This window comes from Neoarius graeffei, chromosome 11 (genome assembly GCF_027579695.1).
Source record: "Neoarius graeffei isolate fNeoGra1 chromosome 11, fNeoGra1.pri, whole genome shotgun sequence".
NCBI lineage: Eukaryota > Metazoa > Chordata > Actinopteri > Siluriformes > Ariidae > Neoarius > Neoarius graeffei.
This window is the reverse complement of record NC_083579.1, coordinates 20,725,374-20,751,332: the sequence shown is the minus strand read 5'-3', so window position 1 is coordinate 20,751,332 and position 25,959 is coordinate 20,725,374. Positions and strand designations below refer to the sequence as shown.

At 44.0% G+C, this 25,959-nt stretch overlaps 1 protein-coding gene across 1 annotated transcript in view; it reads right to left on the bottom strand.

The window, feature by feature from the left end:
• The window catches only part of LOC132893630 (ankyrin-3-like), a 336,414-nt gene that overhangs the window by 199,566 nt on the left and 110,889 nt on the right, over positions 1-25,959 (bottom strand). The window contains exons 5-6 of the mRNA XM_060932777.1: positions 22,137-22,291; positions 11,046-11,257 (exon numbers count right to left, since the gene is read on the bottom strand). Of these exons, the coding sequence (XP_060788760.1) occupies positions 11,046-11,257; positions 22,137-22,291 (367 nt within the window). The remainder of the gene's footprint in view (positions 1-11,045; positions 11,258-22,136; positions 22,292-25,959) is intronic.

Sequence of the window (25,959 nt, the reverse complement as noted above, 5' to 3'; positions counted from 1 at the left end):
CGGTTGCGGAGTGAGTGTGAGTATTAACACTTTCTCTTTTTAAAACTATGTTGGAGCTGTAATAAGATGGTAGTCACATGTTTACAGACATAATAATATAAAAAGTATAACTCTTAGTAATTTTGGTTGTCGTGGGTGGCTGCTATAGTGCTGGTGTTTGTTTTTAAGTACCGTGTGCTTTTGGGTGTCTGCTCCGCCCCTCATTTATGTCTCTGTCTGCTATTATAGGTGTATTATGAGCAGCTGACCTTGCTTCTGCTTATATCTGTTCCTGGACTTTTGCCTGTGGAGGTTATTCTGATCTATGAGTGGCCTTTTGGAATATGAAAACCTGTTTGGAACCTGTGTTTTGATTTTTTGAGGACTGGAAATATTTCAGTGAGTGACTTTGAACCTGAAAACCAGTTTGGAGTTTTTTGCTTTCTTGAGCCGTTTTGTTTGATTTTGTTGGCTGGATGGATCCAGTGCCAAACCACTGAACTGCAAACATGTTGGCATGGTGTGGTACCCAAACTGTTGAACTGCAAACATTTTGGAATGGTGTGGTACCTCTCCTACTAATGGTGGTTGGTTGTACTGGCAGGCTGGAAGTGGATGGTTAAAAAAAACACTCAGGTGTAAATCTACGAGTTCAGTGAAATGTACAAAAATGATATGTACTGATATGTAATTTAGTTCAATTTAATGATATGCAATTTAGTTGTATGTATAAAATGATACAAATATACAAATACACTGGCATCCTACTCATCCTGGCAGCTCAAAGATGTAATTTAAGAATTAAGTGTGCTACTTTTCTTACTGTCACGTGTGTGTGTGTGTGTGTGTATATATATATATATATATATATATATATATATATATATATATATATATATATATATATATATATAAATAAATAACTTTTCTGGATGGATCCAGTGCCAATTTATTGAACTGCAAGCATTTTTCTGCTCTGCCTTTGTTGACTGAGAACTAAAATAAATGTCAATCTGATCTGCATTTGGGTCTCTGTCAGTGAAGGCCTTAGAATAACACTAAAGCTTTTCCGGTTTATGTTCGATATGTATGAATTTGGTGTTGGCCCAGCCCGCCTGGCAAATTTCAAAAGTCAATGTGGCCCCTGAGCCAAAAAGTTTGCCCACCCCTGCTTTAGAAAATGTAGCTCCTCTTAAAAGGAAAATGGTCTGAGACAAAAAAATTAGCACCTTGTTATAATGATGACACTCGCACATTAAAACAGACCACTCGAAAATTGGAATGTAAATGGCGTCAAACAAAATTGGGAGTGTTCAAATTAGCATGGAAGGAGATCTTCATGAAGTATAGAAAAGCTCTTAGTGCAGCTAGATCAACATATCTCTCCTCCCTAATAGAAGATAACAAAAATAATCCTAGATTCCTATTTAATACTGTCGCAAAATTAACCAGGAATAAGTCCACTATAGACACATGCACACCTGTAGTATGTAGTAGCAACGATTTCATTAATTTTTTTAATGACAAAATTAAGAATATCCGACAAAAAATTGAAACTACTAATTTAAGGTCAGACAATGTAAGTGACCCTGGAGTTAACAATATAACTGTATCAGATCATCAATTAGAATGTTTTACTCCCCTAAAAGAAACTGAATTACTTTCATTAATCTCTGCATCAAAAGCCTCAACTTGTGTACTAGATCCCTTACCTACACGTCTATTCAAACAGATAATACCTGAAGTGATTGAACCGCTTCTAAAAATAATAAATTCTTCTCTTAGGATTGGCTATGTACCCAAATCCTTTAAACTAGCAGTTATCAAACCCCTGATTAAAAAACCTGACCTTGATCCCTGTCAGCTGTCCAATTATCAGCCAATATCAAACCTCCCCTTTATCTCCAAGATCCTTGAAAAAGCTTTGGCACAGCAGTTATGCTTATATTTATATAGAAATAACATCCGTGAAATGTATCCGTCAGGACTGAGACCTCATCATAGCACAGAGACAGCTTTGGTTAAAGTAGTAAATGACCTACTGTTGGCATCTGTTCAGGGCTGTGTCTCGCTGCTTGTGTTGCTCAACCTTAGTGCAGCATTTGATACCATTGATCATTCCATTCTTCTGGATAGACTAGAAAATGTTATGGGATTTAAGGGAATGGTCTTCTCCTGGCTCAGCTCTTATTTAACTGATCGCTGTCAGTATGTTGATATAAATGGTGATATTTCTAGACATACTGAGGTAAAGTTTGGTGTTCCACAAGGTTCTGTCTTGGGTCCACTGCTTTTTTCTTGATATATGTTACCTCTGGGTGATATTATTCATAAACATTGTATTAGTTTCCACTGTTATGCTGATGACACACAGTTGTATGTTTCTGCAAAACCTGATGAGAGACACCAGCTTAAGAGAATTGAGGAATGTGTAAAGGACATTAGACACTGGATGCTTATTAATTTCCTTCTGCTTAACTCTGACAAGACTGAAGTACTTGTACTCGGACCACAGTAAGTTTTCTGATTACACAGTAACTCTGGATGGCCTTTCTGTTTCTTCACATGCAGCAGTAAAAGATCTCGGAGTGATTATTGGCCCCAGTCTTTCATTCGAAACTCACATTGATAACATTACCCGGATAGCTTTCTTTCATCTCAAAAATATTGCTAAGATAAGAAATTTAATGTTACTACATGACGCGGAAAAACTAGTTCATGCTTTCGTTACCTCCAGGTTGGATTATTGTAATGTCTTACTATCTGGATGTTCCAATAAGTGCATAAACAAGCTCCAGTTAGTTCAAAATGCAGCAGCAAGAGTCATTACTAGAACTAGAAAATATGACCACATCAAGCCTGTCTTATCCACACTGCATTGGCTCCCAATCAAATTTCGTATTGATTATAAAATACTACTATTGACCTATAAAGCACTGAATGGTCTCGCACCACAGTACCTGAGTGAACTTCTGCTCCTCTATGACCCACCACGCCTACTTAGATCAAAAGGTGCAGGCTATCTGCTGGTACCTCATATAGTGAAGGCTACATCAGGGGGCAGAGCCTTTTCTTACAAAGCCCCACAGTTATGGAACAGCCTTCCAAGTAGTGTTCGGGAATCAGACACGGTCTCAGTGTTTAAGTCTAGGCTGAAAACATATCTGTTTCGTCAAGCCATTTGTTCATGGTGTTTATGAGGTAAAGGTGTAGATACTGTTCCTACTTATTCAGGTTCCTACTTATCTTCTCCCCCCCCCCCATCTGTCCCTCTGAGTTACATGTTGATCCTGGGATTGAGATGCTGGCCTCTTCTGCCCCTCGGACCTGCTTGATCCATCCTGGTGCCCTGTGTCTGGTCGGAGTTTTATCGCCCCACTCCTGTGAAGGACGGCCCCATGAGGACAGTTGAGGGTTATATCTGTTAAAACTGTTAATATTATAGTCAGGCTGTCTGTTGTTGCCCAAATGAGGATGGGTTCCCTTTTGAGTCTGGTTCCTCTCGAGGTTTCTTCCTCATGTCGTCTGAGGGAGTTTTTCCTTGCCACCGTCGCCACAGGCTTGCTCATTGGGGATAGATTAGGGATAAAATTAGCTCATGTTTTAAGTCGTTCAAATTCTGTAAAGCTGTTTTGCGACAATGTTTATTGTTAAAAGCGCTGTACAAATAAACTTGATTTGATTTGAAACTGGATTCAGGTGACATTGGGCATACCTAACAACCTGTGTTTTCTCTCTCTTCTCCCCCCCCCAAAAAAAAAATCTGTCCCTTTGAGTTACATGTCAGTCCCGGGATCGAGATGCTGACCTCTTCTGCTCCTCGGACCTGCCTGATCCATCCTGGTGCCCTGTGTCTAGTTGGAGTCTCATCGCATCGCTCCTGTGGAGGGCGGCCCCATGTGGACAGTTGGGGGTCATGCCTGGAGGATGCTCTGGACTCTTGCAGTGGTGCTTTTGTGGCTGGAGACTGCAGTTGCCTTGCTGACTTTAGGACTGCAGTTGCCTTGCTGACTTTAGGACCACGGTTGTTGTGAACGGTTTTACACTCGGGTTTCCTTCAGTGGGGGGTTTATAGCATCAAAGAAGCTGACTTTATGTTAAGACTGTTAACTTTATAGTCATGTTGTCTGTTGTTGCACAAATGAGGATGGTTTCCCTTTTGAGTCTGATTCCTCTTGAGGTTTCTTCCTCATGTCATCTGAGGGAGTTTTCCTTGCCACGGTCACCACAGGCGTGCTCATTGGGGATAGATTAGGGATAAAATTAGCTCATATTTTAAGTCATTCAAATTCTTTAAAGGTGCTTTGTGACAATGTTTATTGTTAAAAGTGCTATACAAATAAACTTGACTTGACTCTGTTTGAGAGAGCAACTGCATCAGTACTATGACAATTAAGTAATAATACTAAGTCAGATGATAATAATAGGTGATAATAACAGATGATAGTCAGTGATAATAATAAGTCAGATAGTTCAGTATAATTTGGAGTCAGATATTTACATATGTTGATTTTCTTTTATACTTAAAGTCTGTTTATTTTCTACATGCTGATTCTTACCATTTTGTGAGGATACTCTGAACCTTTAACTTTGATATGTGTCAGGGTGCAGGCACTTATGGATGGATGTGCAGGGGAGAGCAGGGAAAGCAAACTGGAAACAAAGCCAAAGCACGAGACTAGAATCAAGGTCGTGGGACAGGCGAGGGTTGATCGCTTGATAGACAGGGCAATGCGGACAGGGCTAGAGAATAATGAGAAAAATACAAGAGCGAAGGTTGAGAACACAAAGCAGGCAGTAGAATAAAGGCTTGGTATAACAGGAATGAACACTGAACGATACTTCGCATTGAGTGAGAGAAGTGTTTATATACTAGGGGCTGATGAACCAAGAAACGAGTGACAGGTGTATTTAATAAACAGGTGATAGAGGGCGCTGTGGTTAGTGGGTGTTGTGGTTCTGAGCAGCCATGTTTGTAGTTGGTTTCAGACTGGAGGTCTCTACAGCATTATTGACAGAACCCCCCTGAGGAGCTCCCTCCAGTATCTACATTCTTCCTAGGATGCCCTTTCCCTCTGGGTGCAGGCTTGTTGGGGTGTTAGCTGTGGAACTCCTGAGTCAGGAGAGGGTCCAGAATGTCCCTTGCTCCTACCCAGCTTCACTCTTCAGGTCCATAGCCCTCCCAATCTACCAGGTACTCAAGCTGACCTCTTCTCCACCAAGAGTCTAGGATTCTGTTTACCTGGTAGATGGGATCCCCTTCTGGACAAGGTGACAGGTGGTCTGGGGTGAGCGTGTTTGTGGACAGAGGACCTTGGATGGCAGGTTTTAGGCAGGAGACATGATACATGGGTGACAAGTGACTGTGCAGTGGGAGCTCAAGCGTGTAGGATACTTTGTTGATGCATTGGAGCACCTTGTAAGGTCAAATGTAGCATGCCTGTAGCTTCCTACAAGTATTGGGTTCCTTGAGGTCCTTGGTAGATACCCATACCCGGTCACCAGGAGAAAACTCAGGGTTGCTGCTCCTGTGCTTGTCAGTGTATTCCTTATACTTGGCAATGACAGACTCAATGCGTTGATGAACCTCCTCCCAAACTGACTGGCTGCATGAGAACCACTCCTCTACTGCCTCTACCTGTGCCGGTGAGTCATCACATGGGAATGGTGAGGTTGGTAGCCAAGAATGCACTGAAAGGGTGTTAATTGTGTAGCAGAGTGCTTCAGAGAGTTCTGTGCATACTCGACCCATGGAATGAAACGGGCCCAGTCTCCCTGGTTCCCCATGCAGAAGATTCTGTGGAAACATCCTATCTCCTGGTTAGCCCTCTCTACCTGGCCATTGAACTGGGGATGATATCCAGACGTGAGGCTCACCAAGACACCTAACCACTCCATGAAACTGGCCCATAGATGAGAGATGAACTGAGGGCCACGGTCACTGACTATGTCCTCTGGGATGCCAAAGTATCTGAATACATACTGGAATAACAGTTCGGTGGTCTGGAAAGCTATGGGGATGCTGGGTAATGGGATGAGTCTCAGTGCCTTGGAGAACCTGTTGATGATGACCAGGATGGTAGTGTTGTTCTGGGGTGGTGGTAGGTCGGTGATAAAGTCAATGGCCAGGTGAGAGCAGGGTCTCTGAGGTACAGGAAGAGGGCATAGTTTACCAACAGGAAGTGTTTGAGGTACCTTGGCTTGTACGCACTCCATGCATAAGGAGATGAAATGGATGATCTCAGTCAACATATGCTCCCACCAGTACTTGTTCTGTAGCAGTTGGTGAGTATGATGACTGCTTGGGTGACCAGTGGCAGGAGCTGCATGTGCCCAAGTGATGCGTTTACCTCAGAGATGGTTGGGGACATACAGGTGGCCAGATGGGCAGTTAGCTGGAGGAGTCTGTGGTTGCGACTCCCTTATCTCCTTGTCGAAGTCCCATGAAATCGCTTGGATGAAGCATTCAGGCATGAGGATGGGGTGAGGTTCAGGGTTGTGAGGAGGTGGGCTGAAGACACATGACAAGGCGTCTGCCTTAGTGTTCTTGGTTCCTGGACAATAGGATATTGTGAAGTGGAAGCACATGAAAAACAGAGCCCATTGGGCTTGGCATGGGTTAAGTCTCTTGGCCTTCTTGAGATATTCCAAGTTCTTATTATCCATAAAGTATGATGAAGGGGTAAGTGGCTCCCTCCAGCCAGTGTCTCCATTCCTCCAGAGCAAGCTTGATAGCAAGTAGTCCTCTGTTCCCAGTGTCATATTTCCTCTTCATTGAGGTGAGTTTCTTTGAAAAGAATGTGACTGGGTGGAGCTTGGGCTTCTTGCCAAAGCATTGTGAGAGGACCTCTCCTACACCCGTCTTCGGAGGTGTCCACCTCAACCGTGAAAGGTCGGGAAGGGTCAGGGTGTTGGAAGATCGGGGCTGTGGTGAAGGCAGTTTTGAGCTTGTTGAAAGCCTCTTTGGCTGCAGGGGTCCAATGGAGGCACTTTGGTCCCTTCTTTAACAGGGAGGTCAAGGGCACTGCATGAGTACTGAAATTTCTAATGAAACGGTGATAGAAATTTGTGAAACCTAGGCAGTGTTGGAGCTCCTTGACTGAAGTGGGCACCGGCCAGGAAGTCACCACAGAGACCTTGGAGGGGTCCATACTGACCCCTTGTGCACTGATGATGTACCCCAGAAAGGACAGCTGATGCATGTGGAACTCACACTTCTCAGCTTTGACATAAAGGTGGTTTTCTAACAGGTGGTTGAGCACTGATCGGATGTGTTGGAGATGGCTCTCTTCATCTGGGGAGTAGATCAGGATAGCATTGATATATGCCACCACATATCGCCCTAACATGTTCTGAAGTACGTCATTGATGAGACAATGGAACACGCTTGACACCGAAGAGAGGCCATATGGCATCACCCAGTACTCAAAATGGCCGGCGTTGGTGCGGAAGGCTGTCTTCCACTCATCTCCTTCTCCAGGCCTCGAAATTAACTTTTTTCCCTATTGTCCCAGAACTGTCCCAAAAATAGATTCCAACTGTCCCAAAGTGAGGATGGACTGTCCCAGCCTGGTTTTCAGGAAAATAATATAAATAAAATAAAATAACCTTGGTCATTACAGCCAGAAACAGTTTATTGAAATCAGATTGAATGTCAAACAAGAATAAGACCTTATTGTAGGTACTAAATTTATGAAAAATTTAGTACCTACAATAATTTTGTATTACACACTGTAATAGTGCTGAATACAGATCAAAGGCGATGGGCAGGGTCATGAATCAGCGTGTCTCTGGCTCCCACGCGCGCTGTAATTGCAAAGCACAGATCAAATTCGGGGGGCTTTTTGGGAGCCAAAAGCTGGGTCGCACGCCTGACAAACGTATGAAGGGCTGACATTCTGATTTTGATTATTTTTCTACTGTCCCAAAAATGTCCCAAAGTGATTTTTTAGTTGTCCCAGCCTAAATTTTAGTGGCCAGTGGCCATCAGGACACCGTTAATTTCGAGGCCTGTTCTTGGATATGGACCAGGTCGTAGGCACTGCGTAGGTCTGGCTTAGAAAACACCTTGGCGCTACAGAGCTGTTGTAAAGCCAAGGGCACCAAAGGAAGAGGATATGGGTACTTCACTGAGCTCTGACTGAGTCCTCAAAACTCTATACATGGGTGGAGGCTGCCCACTCTCTTCTCCACGAAGAAGAATCCTGCCAATGCAGGTGTTGTAGAGGGGCATATGTGCCCCTGCTTGAGGGCCTCTTGTATGTATTCCTCCATCGCTGATTGTTCTGTCTGGGACAGAGGGTAGATGCGACTGCATGGTGAAGTGCCTGGTAGGAGGTCAATGGCACATTCATAGGGGCAGTGTGGTGGTAGGTTGCACACCTTACCCTTACCAAAGACCTCCCTTAGGTCCAGGTAACACTCTGGAACCCCTTCTAGGAAGTCAGGCTCAGAACTGTCTAAAGAGGTGGAGGAGAGACTTAGCTGAGGATGCTGAAGACAGTTCTGAAAGCAGGTCAGGGACCACTGGAGGATCTCCTTATTCTGTCAGGAGATGAGTGGGTCATGAAGCTGCAGCCAAGGATAACCCAAAATGATGTCATGATGTATGACAGTGGTAACTAGGTCTGAGATTAGCTCTGAATGGAGAGCTCCCACCTGAATGTGCACGGGAGCAGTCCAGGTAGTGACGAGGCCATCCCCTATTGGGCTTTTGTCGATTATCCTGATGCTGAGTGGGCTCTGCAGAGAGTTTGAACTTCTGGACGACTGAGCTGTCGATGAAGTTCCCCTCTCCCCTCAGTCAACAAATACAGAAAGTACATGGGTCAAGGAAGGCAGGCTCAGCAATACAGGACCCTTGAAAGACTGAGCTCTAAATGATCTCACTGGGTCAGCCTCAGTCTCCACAGAGCTGGTGCATGGTAAGCAGACTGGACACTGAATAATCTGATGGTTGGCGCTCCTGCAGTAGAAACACAGGCACTCTCTCCTCCTCCGATCTTGTTCGGAGCATTTCAGACGAGTTTGTAAGACCTCCATGGGTGTGGGAGCATCGGTGTTTGAAGTGGGCATGGCCTCCTCCTTGAGTGATGGGCGACTGGATAGTAGATGGTCCAGCCAAATCGCGAGATCAATCAGGGCGTCTAAGGTGAGATGTTCATCACGGTATGCCAGCTCACTCAATATAGCAGGGTGGAGACCCTGGTGGAAAACAGCTTTTAGAGCCGGCTCATTCCATCAGCTGGCTGCTGCGAGAACTTGGAAATCTAGGGCATAGTCGGTGACTCTCCTAGAGCCCTGTGTGATTGTCAGTAGGCTCTCGCTGACCTCAATTCCCTCAGGTTCATGATCAAAGACACACTTGAATAGTGCAAGGAAACGATCATATGAGGCTGTGTGCTCCCCTCCACTCCTCCACACTGCGCTGGCCCATTGCATCTCCTTGACGGTCAAGAATGAAAGAAACCTTGTGATCTTATGTTCATTGGAGATGTGTTGGCTTGTAGAGAAGTACATGAAGCACTGAAGCAAAAATCCCTTACAGCTGCGCACATCCCTGGTGTATTTCTCCAGGCATGGAAGTGAAGGTGCAAAACTTGGGGGGGGGGATTTCAGGGCACATTGAGAGGGCCTACAACATCACGGCAGCTAGCTGAGCAATCTTGGTGTTGAGATCAGCGAGCATCTGCTGATGTTCCCCCAAGAGGCACCCCTGAGCACTCAGAGCAGTTTGCCTCACTACCTCTGCTGCATCCATCACGGTGAAGTATCCTGTCAGGGTGCATTCACTTACGGATGTATGTGCAGGGGAGAGTGGGGAAAGCAAACTGGAAACAAAGCCAAAGCACGAAACTAGAATCAAGGTCGTGGGACAAGCGAAGGTCAATCGATCGGTAGATGGGGCAAATGTGGACAGGGCTAGAGAATAATGAGAAAGATACAAGAGCGAGGGTAAAGAACACAATAAAGCAGGCAGTAGAATAAAGGCTCGGTATGACAGGAATGAACACTGAATGATACTTTGCATCGAGTGAGAGTGGGAGAGGTGTTTATATAGCAGGGGCTGATGAACCAGGAAATGAGTAACAGGTGTATTTAATAAACAGGTGATAGAGGGCACTGTGGTTCATGGGTGTTGTGGTTCTGAGCGGCCATGTTTGTAGTTGGTTTCGGATTGGCGCTCTCTACAGCATTACTGACAATATGTGCCTATTTCTGTCACTGATTTTAGGATAGCAGAAGATTAAGTCCAAAAATTTGGACTTGGTTCTACGTATATCCCCATGTCAGCACATGTTTCCTTCAGGTTCTCAGATTTTCTCCCATGTATAGGCAGATGGAATGGCTACCATAAACTGTGAATAAAATGTGAATGATTGTGTAGGGTGGACTGGTGTCATGTCCAGGGTGTATTCTTGCCTTATGCCCAGTGCTCATGCGGCATGCTCTGTCAGATCTGCACCTGCTCGCACTCAGGACTCCACTTCCCAGAGTTTGCAGTGGCCTTCAAATATGGCCACCACAGACCACAACAATCATCATGCATCACAACATTCCCAGTCTCAAGAATTCTAATCAGACACACCTGTTCCTGATCATAGCTCAAATATAAAAGGAGTCTCAGTTACACAGTTACCTTGAGAAGTAATGCTCAGTGTTTCTGTGCCTGACTTACCAAACCTTTATAGTTCTTGCTGAGCATTTGGTTATTGACCCAATTTGTGTTCTGATTAATGATTATAGTCTCTGCAGACATTTTGTCATTTGCCTTTGACAATGTGCTGCTTGTAGGAGTGGATAAATCAAGCAGTTATTAAATATTGATGAATGAATGAATGAATGAATGAATGAATGAATGAATGGAAATAACAACAAAAAACTGTGCCAAGTACATAGATTAACAAAATTGGGCTGCCACTACAGTCTTAGGTGGTATCAATGTTACCATAAGCAGATAGAGTAAAATGATAATCATGATATTTGATTCCAAGATTTACATGAATTTGTTAAACTTCTCCAGGCAAAGTGTGTATGCATATGTATGCACTGTGTTGGATGTTTACCTGTAAGATGACATGTATCTTCTTGGTGAGTGCTCCAGGAGGAAAGGCAGCCCTTACCATTGGAATAGATTCGCTGGTTAACACTCCACCCTCAGGACCTATGTAGTTGCTCTCCTGTTTAATACGAGACACAACTGCAAAGTATTGTGGGAAGTCTTTAGTAATGATGCGGCAGATATGCTTCTTCTCCAGCTCAGCAGGGCTGTCCAGTTCTGTAAAAAGGCATATATTAATCAAATAAAAATAAAAATTACCAACACATTGGAACCAGGTATAATAATGTTACATCTGCAGACTATAGACATGCCTATTAAATACTTTGTAGGGATTGTGTGGCAGTAATTTGAAACTGAATTGGTCAAAGTAATGTCATCAAGAATGTAGGTAAGACAGACCGTGTGAATTTAATTTGGTGATTTACATAATTGATCTGTAACAGTATCATACAGGTTCAGAATATGGTTTTATATTCTGCAATTTGGAAAACACACACACACACACACACACACATTGTTTCCTGATTGCCATTTTCCATATGGACAGATGATGATGATGAATGACCCTTTATTGTCACTAGCCCCAAGTACCAGCGAAATTAGCCGTCAACCCGTCCATACATATACACATGCATACAATTAACACAGGAGGAGAAGACAGGACAGGAAGACAGGGATGAAAAATACAGTAGTAACATGAGGGAAGGGGAGGAGAAAAAAAGCAACCCCCACACTATGCTCCTGGGGGGAGTACAGTGTGGGAACATAAAAAAAAAACAACACCTCAGCACATAAGCACAAAAATAACACAGTACACTTTACACATAACTTGGGACTTGAGGGGGAAGGGAGTGAGGGAGAGGGCAGAGGTATAGGTAACCCAGCGCAAACAAGCAGTCCGGTCCTGCAGCCAGACGGCACTTACCGACTTGTCATACTGGGGGTAAAAGCGGCGACCATGGGAAGAGAGGGGAGGAATACGAGAGAGTCTAATAGCAGTGACCTCCGGGGGGGGGAATTGTTTTCCCAGCAATGGCCTTGGCCAAAGCCAGTGCTGTCTGAGGGAGCTGAAAGCAGATAAGATTGAGATTGTTTGGTCTTGGGGCAAGTAGACGCATTCCTTTACACGACTACTCTGATTGTCTATTCTGGTCTTGAATCAAATCCATTTTCCTCTGCAAAGCCGAAAGCTTCTCCATGATGTTATCCATGTTGCAGTTCAAGTTCTGAATAGTCACAGTCTGAGTGCCGACAGCTCTGCCCACTGCTTCAATCAAGTCGGGCAGCTTTATGGGGCTTTGGACAGCTGTCACCGTTTTCTGATTTCTTCGATAAACCAGGGCAACGCCTAATCCAATCAGCAAAAGTCCTGTAATCATGGTTCCGAATAGGTAGATGTCTTCAATGTCCTCCACAGAAAGAACTGCCAGGCACACGACCCGCCACTGCTCCCACGCGTCCATCGTGTAGCCAGCTGCGAATGTTCCAGCATGACAGGCTGGTTCCCCCGAACCCAGGCTTCTTGTCGAAAAGATTGTGTCAATTACGTGAAGAGACCAGTTTATCAATTCCATGATTTTTAGTTTGGAGAGCAGTGCGGAGAGAGTCTCTCAAAAGTATAGACACTAAACAGACGAGACAAAAGAAGCAGGAAAGATAAGGGAAGGGAGAGGCAGAGAAATGCGACCGCCTTCCGCGAGAGCACGGAGCAGAAAACAGTCTGATAAATCCAAAGGTGGGATAGTGTGTTTTATGACCAACAACTGGTATGATGCTAGGAAAACTGCTGTTCTCTCCCCTTTATGCTCTCCTAATCTGGAAACCCTGATGATCAGATGCCATCTCACAAATTCACCTGGTCATAATCATGGCCATTTACATCCCACCTCAAATAAACATGAACACTACCTTATCTGCACTCCATGATATAACAGCCATCAGAATAAATATCTGGACGCCTCTCTCATTGTAGCAGAGGACGTAAAGCCAACCTAAAACAGGTCATGCCAAACTTCCACCAACATACGTATCATGTGCCCTACCAGGGGTGAAAAGACACAGGACCACAACTACACTCAACTCAAAAAAGGCTACAGGCCACTTCTCTGCCTAGGTTTGGTAAATCCAGGGATGAGAGTGGGTCCTGATGAAAAAAGCAAAAAATCTGTAAAATGTCCTGAGGGCATGTCCAGGGGGACACTCCCCATGAAATTTTTTTTCAAAATGAGACCTTACACACCCTATTTCCTGCAATCTGAGCTGTAGTTAATTAAAACACCTGATGCCTATTTTCATCTCATCTTTTCTTCCGCTTATCCGGGGCCGGGTCGCAGAGGCAGCAGTCTGAGCATGGAAGCCCAAACTTCCTTTTCCCCAGACACCTCGGCCAGCTCCTCGGGAAGAACACCAAGGCATTCCCAGGCCAGCCGAAAGACATAGTCCCTCCAGCGTGTCCTGGGTCTTCCCCGGGGCCTCCTCCCAGGGGGACATGCCTGGAACACCTCCCCAGGGAGGTGTCCAGGAGGCATCTGAAAGAGATGCCCGAGCCACCTCAGCTGATTCCTCTTGATGTGGAGGAGCAGCGGCTCTACTCCGAGCTCCTCCCGAGTGACTGTACTTCTCACCCTATCTCTAAGGGAGCACCCAGCCATCCTGTGAAGGAAACTCATTTCGGCCACTTGTATCCGTGATCTTACTCTTTCGGTCATTACCCAAAGCTCATGACCATAGGTGAGAGTCGGAACGTAGATCGACCGGTAAATCGAGAGCTTCGCCTTTTGGCTCAGCTCCTTCTTCACCACAACGGACCGGTAAAGAGACCACATCACTATGGTGGCTGCACCGATCCGCCTGTCAATCTCATGCTCTATCCTTCCCTCACTCGTGAACAAGATCCCAAGATACTTAAACTCCTCCACTTGAGGCAGGACTTCTCCACCAACCTGGAGAGGGCAAGCCACCCTTTTCCGGTTGAGAACCATGGCCTCGGACTTGGAGGTGCTGATTCTCATCCCATCTGCTTCACACTCAACTGCAAACCGCCCCAGTGCATGCTGAACGTCCTGGTTTGCAGAAGCCAACAGGACATCATCTGCAAAAAGCAGAGATGAAATCTTGTGGTTCCCAAACAGGATTCCTTCCAGCCCCTGGCTGCACCTAGAAATTCTGTCCACAAAAATTATCAACAGAACCGGTGACAAAGGGCAGCCCTGCCAGAGTCCAACATGCACTGGGAACAGGTCTGACTTACTGCCAGCAATGCAAACCAGACTCCTGCTCCATTCGCACAGGGACCGGACAGCCCTTAGCAAAGGGCCCCGAACCCCATACTCCCGAAGCACCCCCCACAGAATACCATGAGGGACACAGTTGAATGCCTTCTCCAGATCCACAAAGCACATGTGGACTGGTTGGGCAAACTCCCATGAACCCTCGAGCACCCTATGAAGGGTATAGAGCTGATCCAGTGTTCCACGACCAGGACGAAAACTGCATTGTTTCTCCTGGATCCGAGGTTCGACTATCGGCCAAATTCTCCTCTCCAGTACCCTGGAGTAAACCTTCCCTGGGAGGCTGAGAAGTGTGATTCCCCTATAATTGGAGCACACTCTCCGGTCCCCTTTCTTAAAAAGAGGGACCACCACCCCAGTCTGCCACTCCAGAGGCACTGTCCCCGACCACCATGCGATGTTGCAGAGGCATGTCAGCCAAGACAGCCCCACAGCATCCAGAGACTTGAGATACTCGGGGCGAATCTCATCCACCCCCGGTGCCTTGCCACCGAGGAGCTTGCAAACCACCTCAGTGACGTCGGCTTGGGTAATGGACGAGTCCGCCCCGAGTCATCAGCCTCCACTTCCTCAATGGAAGATGTGACTGTGGGACTGAGGAGATCCTCGAAGTATTCCTTCCACCACCCGACAATGTCCCCAGTCGAGGTCAACAGCTCCCCACCCGCACTGTAAACAGTGTTGGCAGAGTACTGCTTCCCCCTCCTGAGGCGCTGGATGGTTTGCCAGAATTTCTTTGAGGCCGACCGATAGTCCTCCTCCATGGCCTCACCGAACTCCTCTTAGTTCCAAGTTTTTACCCCTGCAACTGCCCAAGCTGCGGCACCCCTGGTCTGCCGATACCCGTCAGCTGCCTCAGGAGTCCCGGAGGCCAACATGGCCCAATAGGACTCCTTCTTCAGCTTGACGGCATCCCTTACTTTCGGTGTCCACCACCGGGTTCGGGGATTGCCGCCACGACAGGCACCGGAGACCTTGCGGCCACAGCTCTGAACAGCTGCATCTACAATGGAGGTAGAGAACATGGTCCACTCGGAAGCTGGGAGAAGCTCTCCCGGAGGTGGGAGTTAAAGACCTCCCCGACAGAGTGCTCGGCCAGACGTTCCCAGCAGACCCTCACCATACGTTTGGGCCTACCAGGTCTGTCCGGCTTCCTCCTCCGCCAGCGGATCCAACTCACCACCAGGTGGTGATCAGTTGACAGCTCAGCCCCTCTCTTCACCCGACTGTCCAAGACATAGGGCCGGAGATCCGATGAAACGACAACAAAGTCGATCATCGACCTCCGACCTAACGTGTCCTGGTGCCACGTGCACTTATGGACACCTCTATGCTCGAACATGGTGTTCATTATGGACAAACTGTGACTAGCACTGAAGTCCAATAACAAAACACCACTCGGGTTCAGATCGGGGAGGCCGTTCCTCCCAATCACGCCCCTCCAGGTGTCACTGTCGTCGCCCACGTGAGTGTTGAAGTCCCCCAGTAGAACAATGGAGTCCCCAGTCTGAGCACCTCTCAGTACCTCTCCCAGGGACTCCAAGAAGGCCAGATACTCTATACTGCTATTCGGCCTGTAGGCACAAACACCAAGAGCCCTCTCCCCAATCCGAAGGTGCAGAGAGGCGACCTTCTCGTTCACTGGGGTAAACTCCAACACATGGTGGCTGAGCTGGGGAGCTATAAGCAAGCCCACACCAGCCCGCCGCCGTTCACCATGGGCAACTCCAGAGAAGTGGAGAGTCCAGCCCCTCTTGAGGAGCTGGGTTCTGGAGCCCAAGCTGGGCATGGAGGTGAGCCCGACTATCTCTAGCCGGTACCTCTCAACCTCCTGCACAAGCTCAGGCTCTTTCCCCCCCAGCGAAGTGACATTCCATGTCCCAACAGCTAGCCGCTGTGTCCGGGGATCAGGTCGTCGAGACCCCTGCCTTCAACTGCCGCCCAATCCACACTGCACCAGCCCCTTATGGCTACGTCTGTGGGTGGTGAACCCACAGGAGATCGGGCCCACGTCACCACTTCGGGCTGAGCCCAGCCGGGCCCCATGGGCAAAGGCCCGGCCACCAGGTGCTCGCATACGAGCCCCAACCCCAGGCCTGGCTCCAGGGTGGGGCCCCAGCTGCGCCATACCGGGCGACATCATGGTCCTTGATTGATTATTCTTCATAAGGGGTTTTGATGAACTGCTTTTGGTCTGGCCTGTCACCTAGGACCTGTCTGCCTTGGGAGACCCTAACAGGGGCGTAATGCCCCCGACAACATAGCTCCTAGGATCATTCAAGCACACAAACCCCTCCACCACAATCAGGTGGCAGTTCTAGGAGGGGCCTATTTTCATACTTATTGAAATAAAAACACTATTATATAGAACAATATGTATCAAAATCAATATGCGTATTGCATTAATTCAAAATAATGTACATTTTATGGGGACTGGTTATTACTCATTGTCAACATCACTTGTTTTTCTAAAAAATGTTCATTAAAATCCAGAGTTATTTACAGTTCCATTAATAATTCAAATTTTCATATATTCAATATATTGAATTAAATAAAAACATTTATGTATCTTATCGAGACTGACCTTTTCCTAATGTCCACATTACTTGTATATGATTTCTTCACAATGTCTATTTAAACTTATACAGTTATCAACACTGTCAGCTATAATTCAAATTATCATATATTCAATGTATTGAATCAAACAAATGCATATTTTATGGGGACTATCTTTATCTTATTGTTCACATCACTTGTATGTTTTCTTCAAAAGGAAGAGCATATGTCTATTCACACTTTTTACAGTTAAGTTGTTTACAGTTCCCAGTTATTTTTGAAACAAATTTTCATTTGATCATTTAGAATTCTCCTTCAGCTTCTTGGCCAAAGCCAAAAGCTTATCAGTCCTCTCTTTTTTCCTTTTTCTTTCATTAGCCAGCGCCTCCTGTGTTTTTACATGCTCTAACCGAGCTCTCTTCTGCTCTCTCTCACACTCCTCTCTTGCTTTCCTTTTGCTTTGCTAAACTTGTTTTTTTATACCAGCATCAATTTCACGTACCTTCGCTTCATCTCGCTTGTCAATAGTATTCGGCATCTTGAGAAAACACGCTGATTAGAGGAGTGTATTTTTGATATGCAACTCACGAACATGTAAGTTTTGATAAAAGAAAGCGGATGTGGGCAGTGGTCGAGTTGTAAAATCAAACCGGGGGGGATGGTGAAATTTTTAGTCACATGTCAACCCATCGGTCGGTCCGTCCGTGGGAAACTGGTTTGCTTTTGGGAGCGTTTGCACACAACGTAGGTCTGTGGACCTTGTTCATTTACCAGACATACAGTATTTTGTGCTGATAAAGTGCGTAGTACACACTGTGTACCCTTTTTATTGTTGTAAAAAAAATAATACACTGGTATTTTACTGTAAAACATGCAGTGTGGATGTCATGTGTCATATTTAGTCAGTCTCCTGGCTGACATACCTACCACATTCTCCATATTAGGGTGAAATGCAGATGACAAATTTGAAGTGCAACTTCATAGTCATGATATGCTCCTTTTAAATCGTTTGGTAAATAATTTATTAAAACCTCAGCAGGCAATGTAAATGAACAACTGAATCTTTTCATATCAAGTCAATAGAATTTTTATTCAAAGCTGAACATTGGGAACATTGAGTTAAATACAGAGGTAGGTAGGTAACCAATAAGCTAAAACAAGCAACAGTAAATTGTAAATCAGACTAAACTTCCTAAAAGATGTTTGAGGCATTATGCATTTTTTTGTTTTTTCCTTTTTGTTATTATTGTGTTTATTCTTATGAGTAATGCAAATTATACATGTCCATACCGGTTATTATTTTAATGGAAAGAAAAGTACTTATGTTATTTCTGATTTATTTATTATCTGAACAAGGATTTGAGCTTTGAAAAATGACCGGATTCTTTCTGTAACGTTGATTCCCGCTGTTATCTAGGTCACGTGACACCTTAACGTTGACGGTTACCAAGGAGCTGCCTTGGATACTTTGATACTTTGCTTCGATACATACCAGCACTTTGATACATACTGGATACAAGCTAGCAAAATGAGTTAAAAGCAGGCATCTTTGGAAAGTTTCTTTGAAAAGGGGAAAAGGCCCATTGAGGAGACAGAAGAAGAGCCTATGACAAAGAAAAAGAAAGCTGCATTTTAGCAGACACTTTGTCGAGTCCTACACCAATCCTGCTCTGCCTTACATGTTGTGACCGGCTCTCTAATGAGGCAATGAAGCCTTCAAAACTGCTAGTGTTGTTTATTTTAGCCTTCCTGTCTTGAATAACACTTTTTGTTGCCTGAAGAATAACAAACGAACGTCCAGGCTGATTAAATTAATGGCCTTATACAAGAAATCAAAGCTAACATGAACCTGAGTAAGCTATCGATAGCTGGCTAGACTCCAAACTAACATTCATTATGATAGCTGTGTTGTTATCCGCCACCCACAAATTAGGCCACATATCGGTAACTTTACAGCATGATAGTGGGCTCACAGAAAGAGTGACTGATATTCGTAACTCTTGACTTACCTCCTGAAATGCTTTTTCTTGCGATCTTAAATCCGAACTTGCTTAGGTCTTGCTGTCCACTCTGCTTGGCCATGATGCTGCAATCTGCTGCGGTCACTGGCACCGAATGAAATAAAAAAAATAACGGAACCTCAACTGAATGTCACCTCCTCAAATGCTTCGCTTGCGCGTGCCCTCTCTCGCGGTAGCTTATTGTATGCTCAGTTTCAGCAAAGCTACGTGGAATGGCATTTCTAATTCCAGTGTTAAATAGAAGTAATGTCCACATTTATTGATAAAATTGCTCAAGGGAAGGGAGGGGGGATGCCCGTTTTAGAGGGGGGATGATTTTGACCATTTTTTATTCCAGGGGGGATGGCATCCCCCCCATCCCCCCTCAACTCGAGTACAGGATGTGGGTGTCTTTGTAAAAACTCTTCTGATTGGCTATTATGGTCTTGACATCGATGTTTTGACCAATAACAATATAGATAACACGAATTTTACATCACATTCAACGAGATTAAACGAGACTAAAGATAGCGACTTAAAAATAATGTGTAAACATTGTTGGAGTTAATTAAGTTTGAACAACATGAAGGAACATACCCCAACCCCCCAAAATTAATTAAAAAAATTCTCAACGGATTTGGCATAATATAAAAAGGTTGTTTTTTACTCAGAAAAAGCGGAAATCCACCAAAAAGCGGAAAACTCTCATCCCTGCAAATCTGACACTACTGCCATTTTTCTCATACTGGAATATAAACAAAGGATGTTGCAGGAAGCACTGATATCATGAGAGGTCAGATGCTAATTCATACGATCAGAAGCCATACTACAGGATGCACTAAGTGACTGCTGCATATAATCCTGGGTTCCAGATAGGAGACATCAGATAGGAGGACTCTCAGCTGGCAGGGACTCCAGACCACCATGGACTATAGAGGCAGATCCCATGCCATGGTGAATACTGATTAACCGTAGTGAGTTCATGAACCACTTCTTGGTTATTGAACTTAATGGAGTCTATGCACAGGCGGCACGGTGGTGTAGTGGTTAGCACTGTCACCTCACAGCAAGAAGGTCCTGGGTTCGAGTCCAGTGGCTGGCGAGGGCCTTTCTGTGTGGAGTTTGCATGTTCTCCCCGTGTCTGCGTGGATTTCCTCCGGGTGCTCTGGTTTCCCCCACAGTCCAAAGACATGCAGGTTAGGTTAATTGGTGGGTCTAAATTGACCATGAGTGGGTGAATGGTTGTGTGTCTATCTGTAAGCCCTGTGATAACCTGGCAACTTGTCCAGGGTGTACGGTACCCTGCCTCTCACCCATAGTCAGCTGGGATAGGCTCCAGCTTGCCTGCGACCCTGTATAGGATAAGCGGCTACAGATAATGGATGGATTCTATGCACGTTTTGATATTAGTAGGACTAATATTAGCATCCCTGGTAATACTGTACTACCCACACATTTCTCCTAATGCAATGGAAATGTACTCATCCATCAGAGAAGTTCATATATTCATTGTCTCAGAACTTGATATTTGGGGACTTTAAGGCAAATGAAAGGGGGGAAAAAAGGCATTGGGCCCAGAGGGAATTCCTGGAAAGGTTCTGAAAACCTGCACTGACCAACTAGCCCAGGTGCTCACCACTATTTTCAACCTGTCCCTGACACAGTCCATTGTCCAGACATCCTTCAAGAGATCCAGTGGCCCTGGACACAATACTGTCCAGTGGCCCTGACCTTTATGTCACCATGAGTCTTTTGAAGTGCTTCAAAAGACTCAGTGTGTATGCATGTACTCTTTGTATATATAAAATGTACAACCTCAATTCCAATAAACTTGGAACCCTGTGTAAAATGTAAATAAAAAACAGAATTTAATGATTTGCACATCATGGAAACTATCTTTCATTGAAAAATAAATACGTCAGATGTTGAAACTTAGAAATTGTATTGTCTTTTGAATAATATATGCTCAATTTGAATTTTATGCCAACAACACATTTCAAAAAAAATTGGGAGAGGGGTATGTTCATCACTGCATTGCATCACCTCTACTTTTAACATCCATCCATCCATCCATCCATCCATCCCTCCATTATCTGTAACCACTTGTCCTGTGCAGGGTCGCAAGCAAGCTGGAACCTATCCCATCTTACTATATGTGAGAGGTGGGGTACACCCTGGATAAGTCATCAGATCATCACAGGGCTTACTTTTAACATCACTCTCTAAATGTTTGTGAACTGAGGAGACAAATTGCTGTAGTTTTGAAAGTGAAATGTTGTTTCATTCTTGCCTAACATATAATTGTATTTGCTCAACAGTTTGGAGTCTCCTTTGTAATATTTTGGACTTCAAATGTTTTCAAGGGAGACAGGTCTGGACTGCAGGCAGGCCAGTTTAGAACCCAGACTCTTTTACTACAGAGTCATGTAGTTGTAATATGTGTGGTTTGTCAGTGTCTTGCTGAAACAGCCAAAGCCTTCTGTGAAAAAGATGCAATCTGGATGGAAGCATGTTGCTCCAAATCCTGTATACATCATTAAGCATTAACAGTGCCTTCCCAGATGTGCGAGATATCCCATGTCATGTGCAGTAATGTCCCCCCAAATCATCACAGATGCTGGCTTTTGTACTGTGCACTGAGGATAAGCTGGATGGTCTCTCTCTTCTTCAGCCCAAAGGATGTGATGTTCATTATTTCCAAAAAGAATTTCAAATTTTGATTCATCATAGAAGGTGGCTGTGTTTCTGGATATTATTTATATATGGATTTAACTTACATTTGTGGATGCAGTGATAAACTGTTTTCACAGAGGATGGTTTTTGCAAGCATTCCTGAGCCTGTGCAGTGATTTCCACTTCAGAATCCAGCACACGCACGCGCGCGCACACACACACAAGCATGCCTTAGTGCAGCTTTTGACACCATTAATCATATTGATACCATTAATCATATTATCTTTGATCGACTAAAAATGTTGAGTTATGCATTCTCCTGGCTCAGGTCTTATTTGACTGATCATCATCAGTTTGTATATGTACACACACACACACACACACACACACACACACACACACACACACTATAATGCAAGACTGTAAATATATATCAGAAACAGACATTAGCTTGACTGATGTACTGGAGGCTGCGACTGAGTTGCACCTCATACAGTACACGCTGTTAGGCCAAGCTTTATCACAAGCCTGTGTATAGTAATATTCACTATTTTTATTCATGGTAATTTCATTTACCTTCATCCATGCCATTCAGCAGAGCAATGAGATCTTCTTCACGGCAGTCATAGTGATGTTTCTTCCACGTATGACCATTATCACTGCGCAGTACAATCAGTTCACGCTCCTTTCCACGCATTGATCCAAAATGTGGGATCTCCACAATCACTGGCCTGAAAACAATGAAGAAAATAAAATAATTGCAAATGAGTTCTGAATGTTTTATACTGTAATGCAAGGCTTATTTTTAGTGCCTATAGGTACTATAGTTTGAAACATTATTTTGGATTACATGTCAGCTGTCCAATTGTAGACCAATATCAAGTTTACTCTTTATCTCCAAAATTCTACAAACGTTTGTAGCATAGCAGTTGTGACTCTACCTACATAGGAATAACATTAATTAAATCTATCAATCAGGATAGCACTGTTACCGTGCTAGTTAAAGTAGTAAATGACCTACTACTTGCCTCTGATCAGGAATGTACCTTCTTGCTTGTGTTACTTGACCTTAGTGCAGCTTTTGACACCATTAATCATATTATTATCTTTGATAGACTAAAAATGTTGTTTGAGTCATGCATTCTCCTGGCTCAGGTCTTATTTAACTGATCATTATCAGTTTGTAGATGTATTTGTACTAGGACTGTGGGCAGCTAGAAGTAAACTTTCTGATTACATCATAACTCTGGATGGCCATTCAGTCACATAGTGTACAGCAGTATAAGACTTTGGTGTGATTATTGACTCCAGTCTCTCATTTGAAACTCATGTTGATAATATTACTTAAGTGTGGCAGCAGAGGCATGACCAAGTGTCAGCTGTGGACAGAGAGGAGGCAGGTTGAACTGAGAGGTAATGTGTGATGATTCTCACCTGTGACATATTACTGCCAGTCTACAAACCCAAATCAGAAAAGTAGGGATGGTGTGGAAAAGAAAGCAGTGATTTCTGAATTTACTTTGACTTGTATTTGATTGCAGACAGGATGAACCCAAGATATTTCATGTTTTGTCTGGTCAACTTCATTTCATTTGTTAATATACATCTATTCCTGCATTTCAGGCCTGCAACACAGTCCAAAAAAAAACTTGGGACGGGGACAATTTATGGCTAGCAGTAAAGTAAAACAATTAAATAGTCATGTGATTTGAAACATGTGATGTCATCAGGTGATTCTAATCAAGATTTGGTACAAAATCAGTATCCAGGAAAGGCCTAGCCTTTGAGGAGCAAAGATGGGTCATGGATCTCCAGTTTGTTAACAGTGCTTAAAAATTTATTGAAATGTTTAAAAATAATGTTCCTCAAAGAAAGATAGGAAGGGATGTGGATATTTCACCCTCTATGGTGTATAATATCATTAAACAATTCCAAGAATTTGGAGGAATTTCAGTGTATACAGGGCAAGGGTGCAAGCCTCAGCTGAACACCCATGATCTCCATCCCTCAGACAGCCCTGCATCAAGAACCTTCTTTCATGCATAGCTGATATAAACACATGCACTTGGGATTACTTTAGCAAATCTTTGTCAAGCATTACCATATGGAGTTACATCTGCAAATGCCAGTTAAAACTTCACTGTGCAAAAAGAAAGCATTATGTTAACTGTGTTCATAAACACTGTCAACGTCTCTGGGCTTGGAGGCATCTGAGATGGACCACCACAATGTGGAAATATGTATTATGCAGTCCTCCCAGGATTTTGCATGGAAGAAAAAACAGACCCATGGAGGGGTTTTTTTTCCATTGCTTAACGTTACCACAGCATTTACCATTCCGCTTCCATGCGATCAAAGAGGATGCACAAGTACTAATGCCAGTCAGCGACGACGAGACTGATGTTCAACTAGGCGAATTCATTCTTTGGTGAGTCAAATCTTCTTGTTGGTTGTTAAGTTTAGGTTTGTATTAAACTGTAATACATTAAATTAAATGTATTGTAATGTATTAAACTGTAACTACATTAAAGCTGTTGGCTTCTAAACTTGTAAGTCACTGCACTTGTTAGCGATGTTAAGTTGTAATTTGTTTGGTAAGATAGCAATAGCTTTGACCTGTTTATTCAAAGCTCAATGTTTTGTGTTAATCTTAACTATCGTGTTTGGCAGATATAGAGACAGAGAGAGCATGAAAAGAAAGACGCAGGGAATTCAGCAGTTTCTTATCAAAAGAAAAACTGAAAGTGAGGGTTTAAACGAGGGCAGCACAAGAACGCAGGCACCAGCGCCACAGGACGGTCAACAACTGCAGTACCAGTCTGCTAGCCCAAGCCCCTCTTCACCAGGTCAGAGAAAACATGATGTAGTAGGCAAAACAAGATGACTACAAATAATACAATGCATTGTACCGGTATTTCTGGAAATGGTATTACAGTTTTTCTCGATTGTTAACACACAATTTCTGGTACTTGTGACAAAATTTTGACAACATGTCACTCATGCACCAATACCCTGAACCAATTCAGCTGAACTACAAGCACAATTCTTGCTTTACACTCCAATTATAATTCTGAAACACACCTTTTTCTAAACTCTACACACAATTCTCTGCATTTGGCATAATTTTCATCAAGGAAAACCACTGTTTTCACATGTAACACTCTGTCATTCAAAATTGTAACCTCAACTGACATATGATGTGCACTTCCTCGTCACCTGGGAAAACTCCTTTCATGCCTCTTTACAATTAGCAATCAGAACTATATAAGAAAGGGCACAGGTGAGTTTTTCTGCTTTGTGAACATGGATGGAAACATTGGAGTTAGAGCCAGAGGTAGAGGAGTAAGAATGAGAGGAGGGTGAGGAGGACAAGGAGGACATGGAAGAGGACGAAGACGACAAAGGACTGTAATTTCTGATGAGATCAGAGCCACTGTGGTTGACCATGTAGTCAACCATGGCCTAACAATGAGAGAGGCTGGGCTACGTGTTCAACCTAATTTGAGTAGGTTCACTGTTGCAGCCATTGTTCGGACGTTTCGAAATGACAATAGGTAAGAAATCTCAGATCCAGTAATGTCAGTACTGCAGTACATCATTACATATGGACTGTTACTGTATGTAGGACTGTAAAAATTCTGAGAGGAATGTTTCAAATATTTGGTAAACATATCTACTAGTGTATTCCCAGACACAATGATATTTTTCTATTTATATTGCAGAACTGAAAGACTACCAGTGAGAGGTGGTCGGGAGCGTCTCCTTTCTCCTGAACAGGAGACAGAAATTATCAATATGGTTCGACAAAATAATGCCATAACTCTAAAGCAGTTACAAAGGCACATCATTGCCAACAATGATGTGTTTCACAATGTTCAAACAGTGAGCCTATCAACAGTGGACAGGGTGTTGCGCAAAAACCTGATGACAATGAAACAGGTCTATAAGGTGCCATTCTCTCGCAACACAGAGAGAGTTAAGGACTTGAGACACGACTATGTGCAAGTAAGTGATGTACAATTCCACAATTTATGCATACTCTCAATAATGCAAAATATGGTCTGCTTACTTTACAGTATTTCATTACTGCATTGTATTGCCATCATAAGGATCATGTTTCATGATGTAACACATTTCTTACAGTATATTGTCATGTATGTTTCAGAGATTTCTTGAGCTAGAGGTGGCTGCACAGGAACACCGCTTCATTGATGAGGTGGGTTTCAACCTTGCAAAACACCGCAGGAGAGGAAGAAACATGGCCAGCGTGCCATTCTTGACCTCCCAGGGCAGCGTGGTGGGAACGTAACCATGTGTGCAGCCATCACTAGCAATGGCATCATCCATCACCATGCTACCCTGGGGCCCTACAATACAGCACATCTAATTACATTTTTAG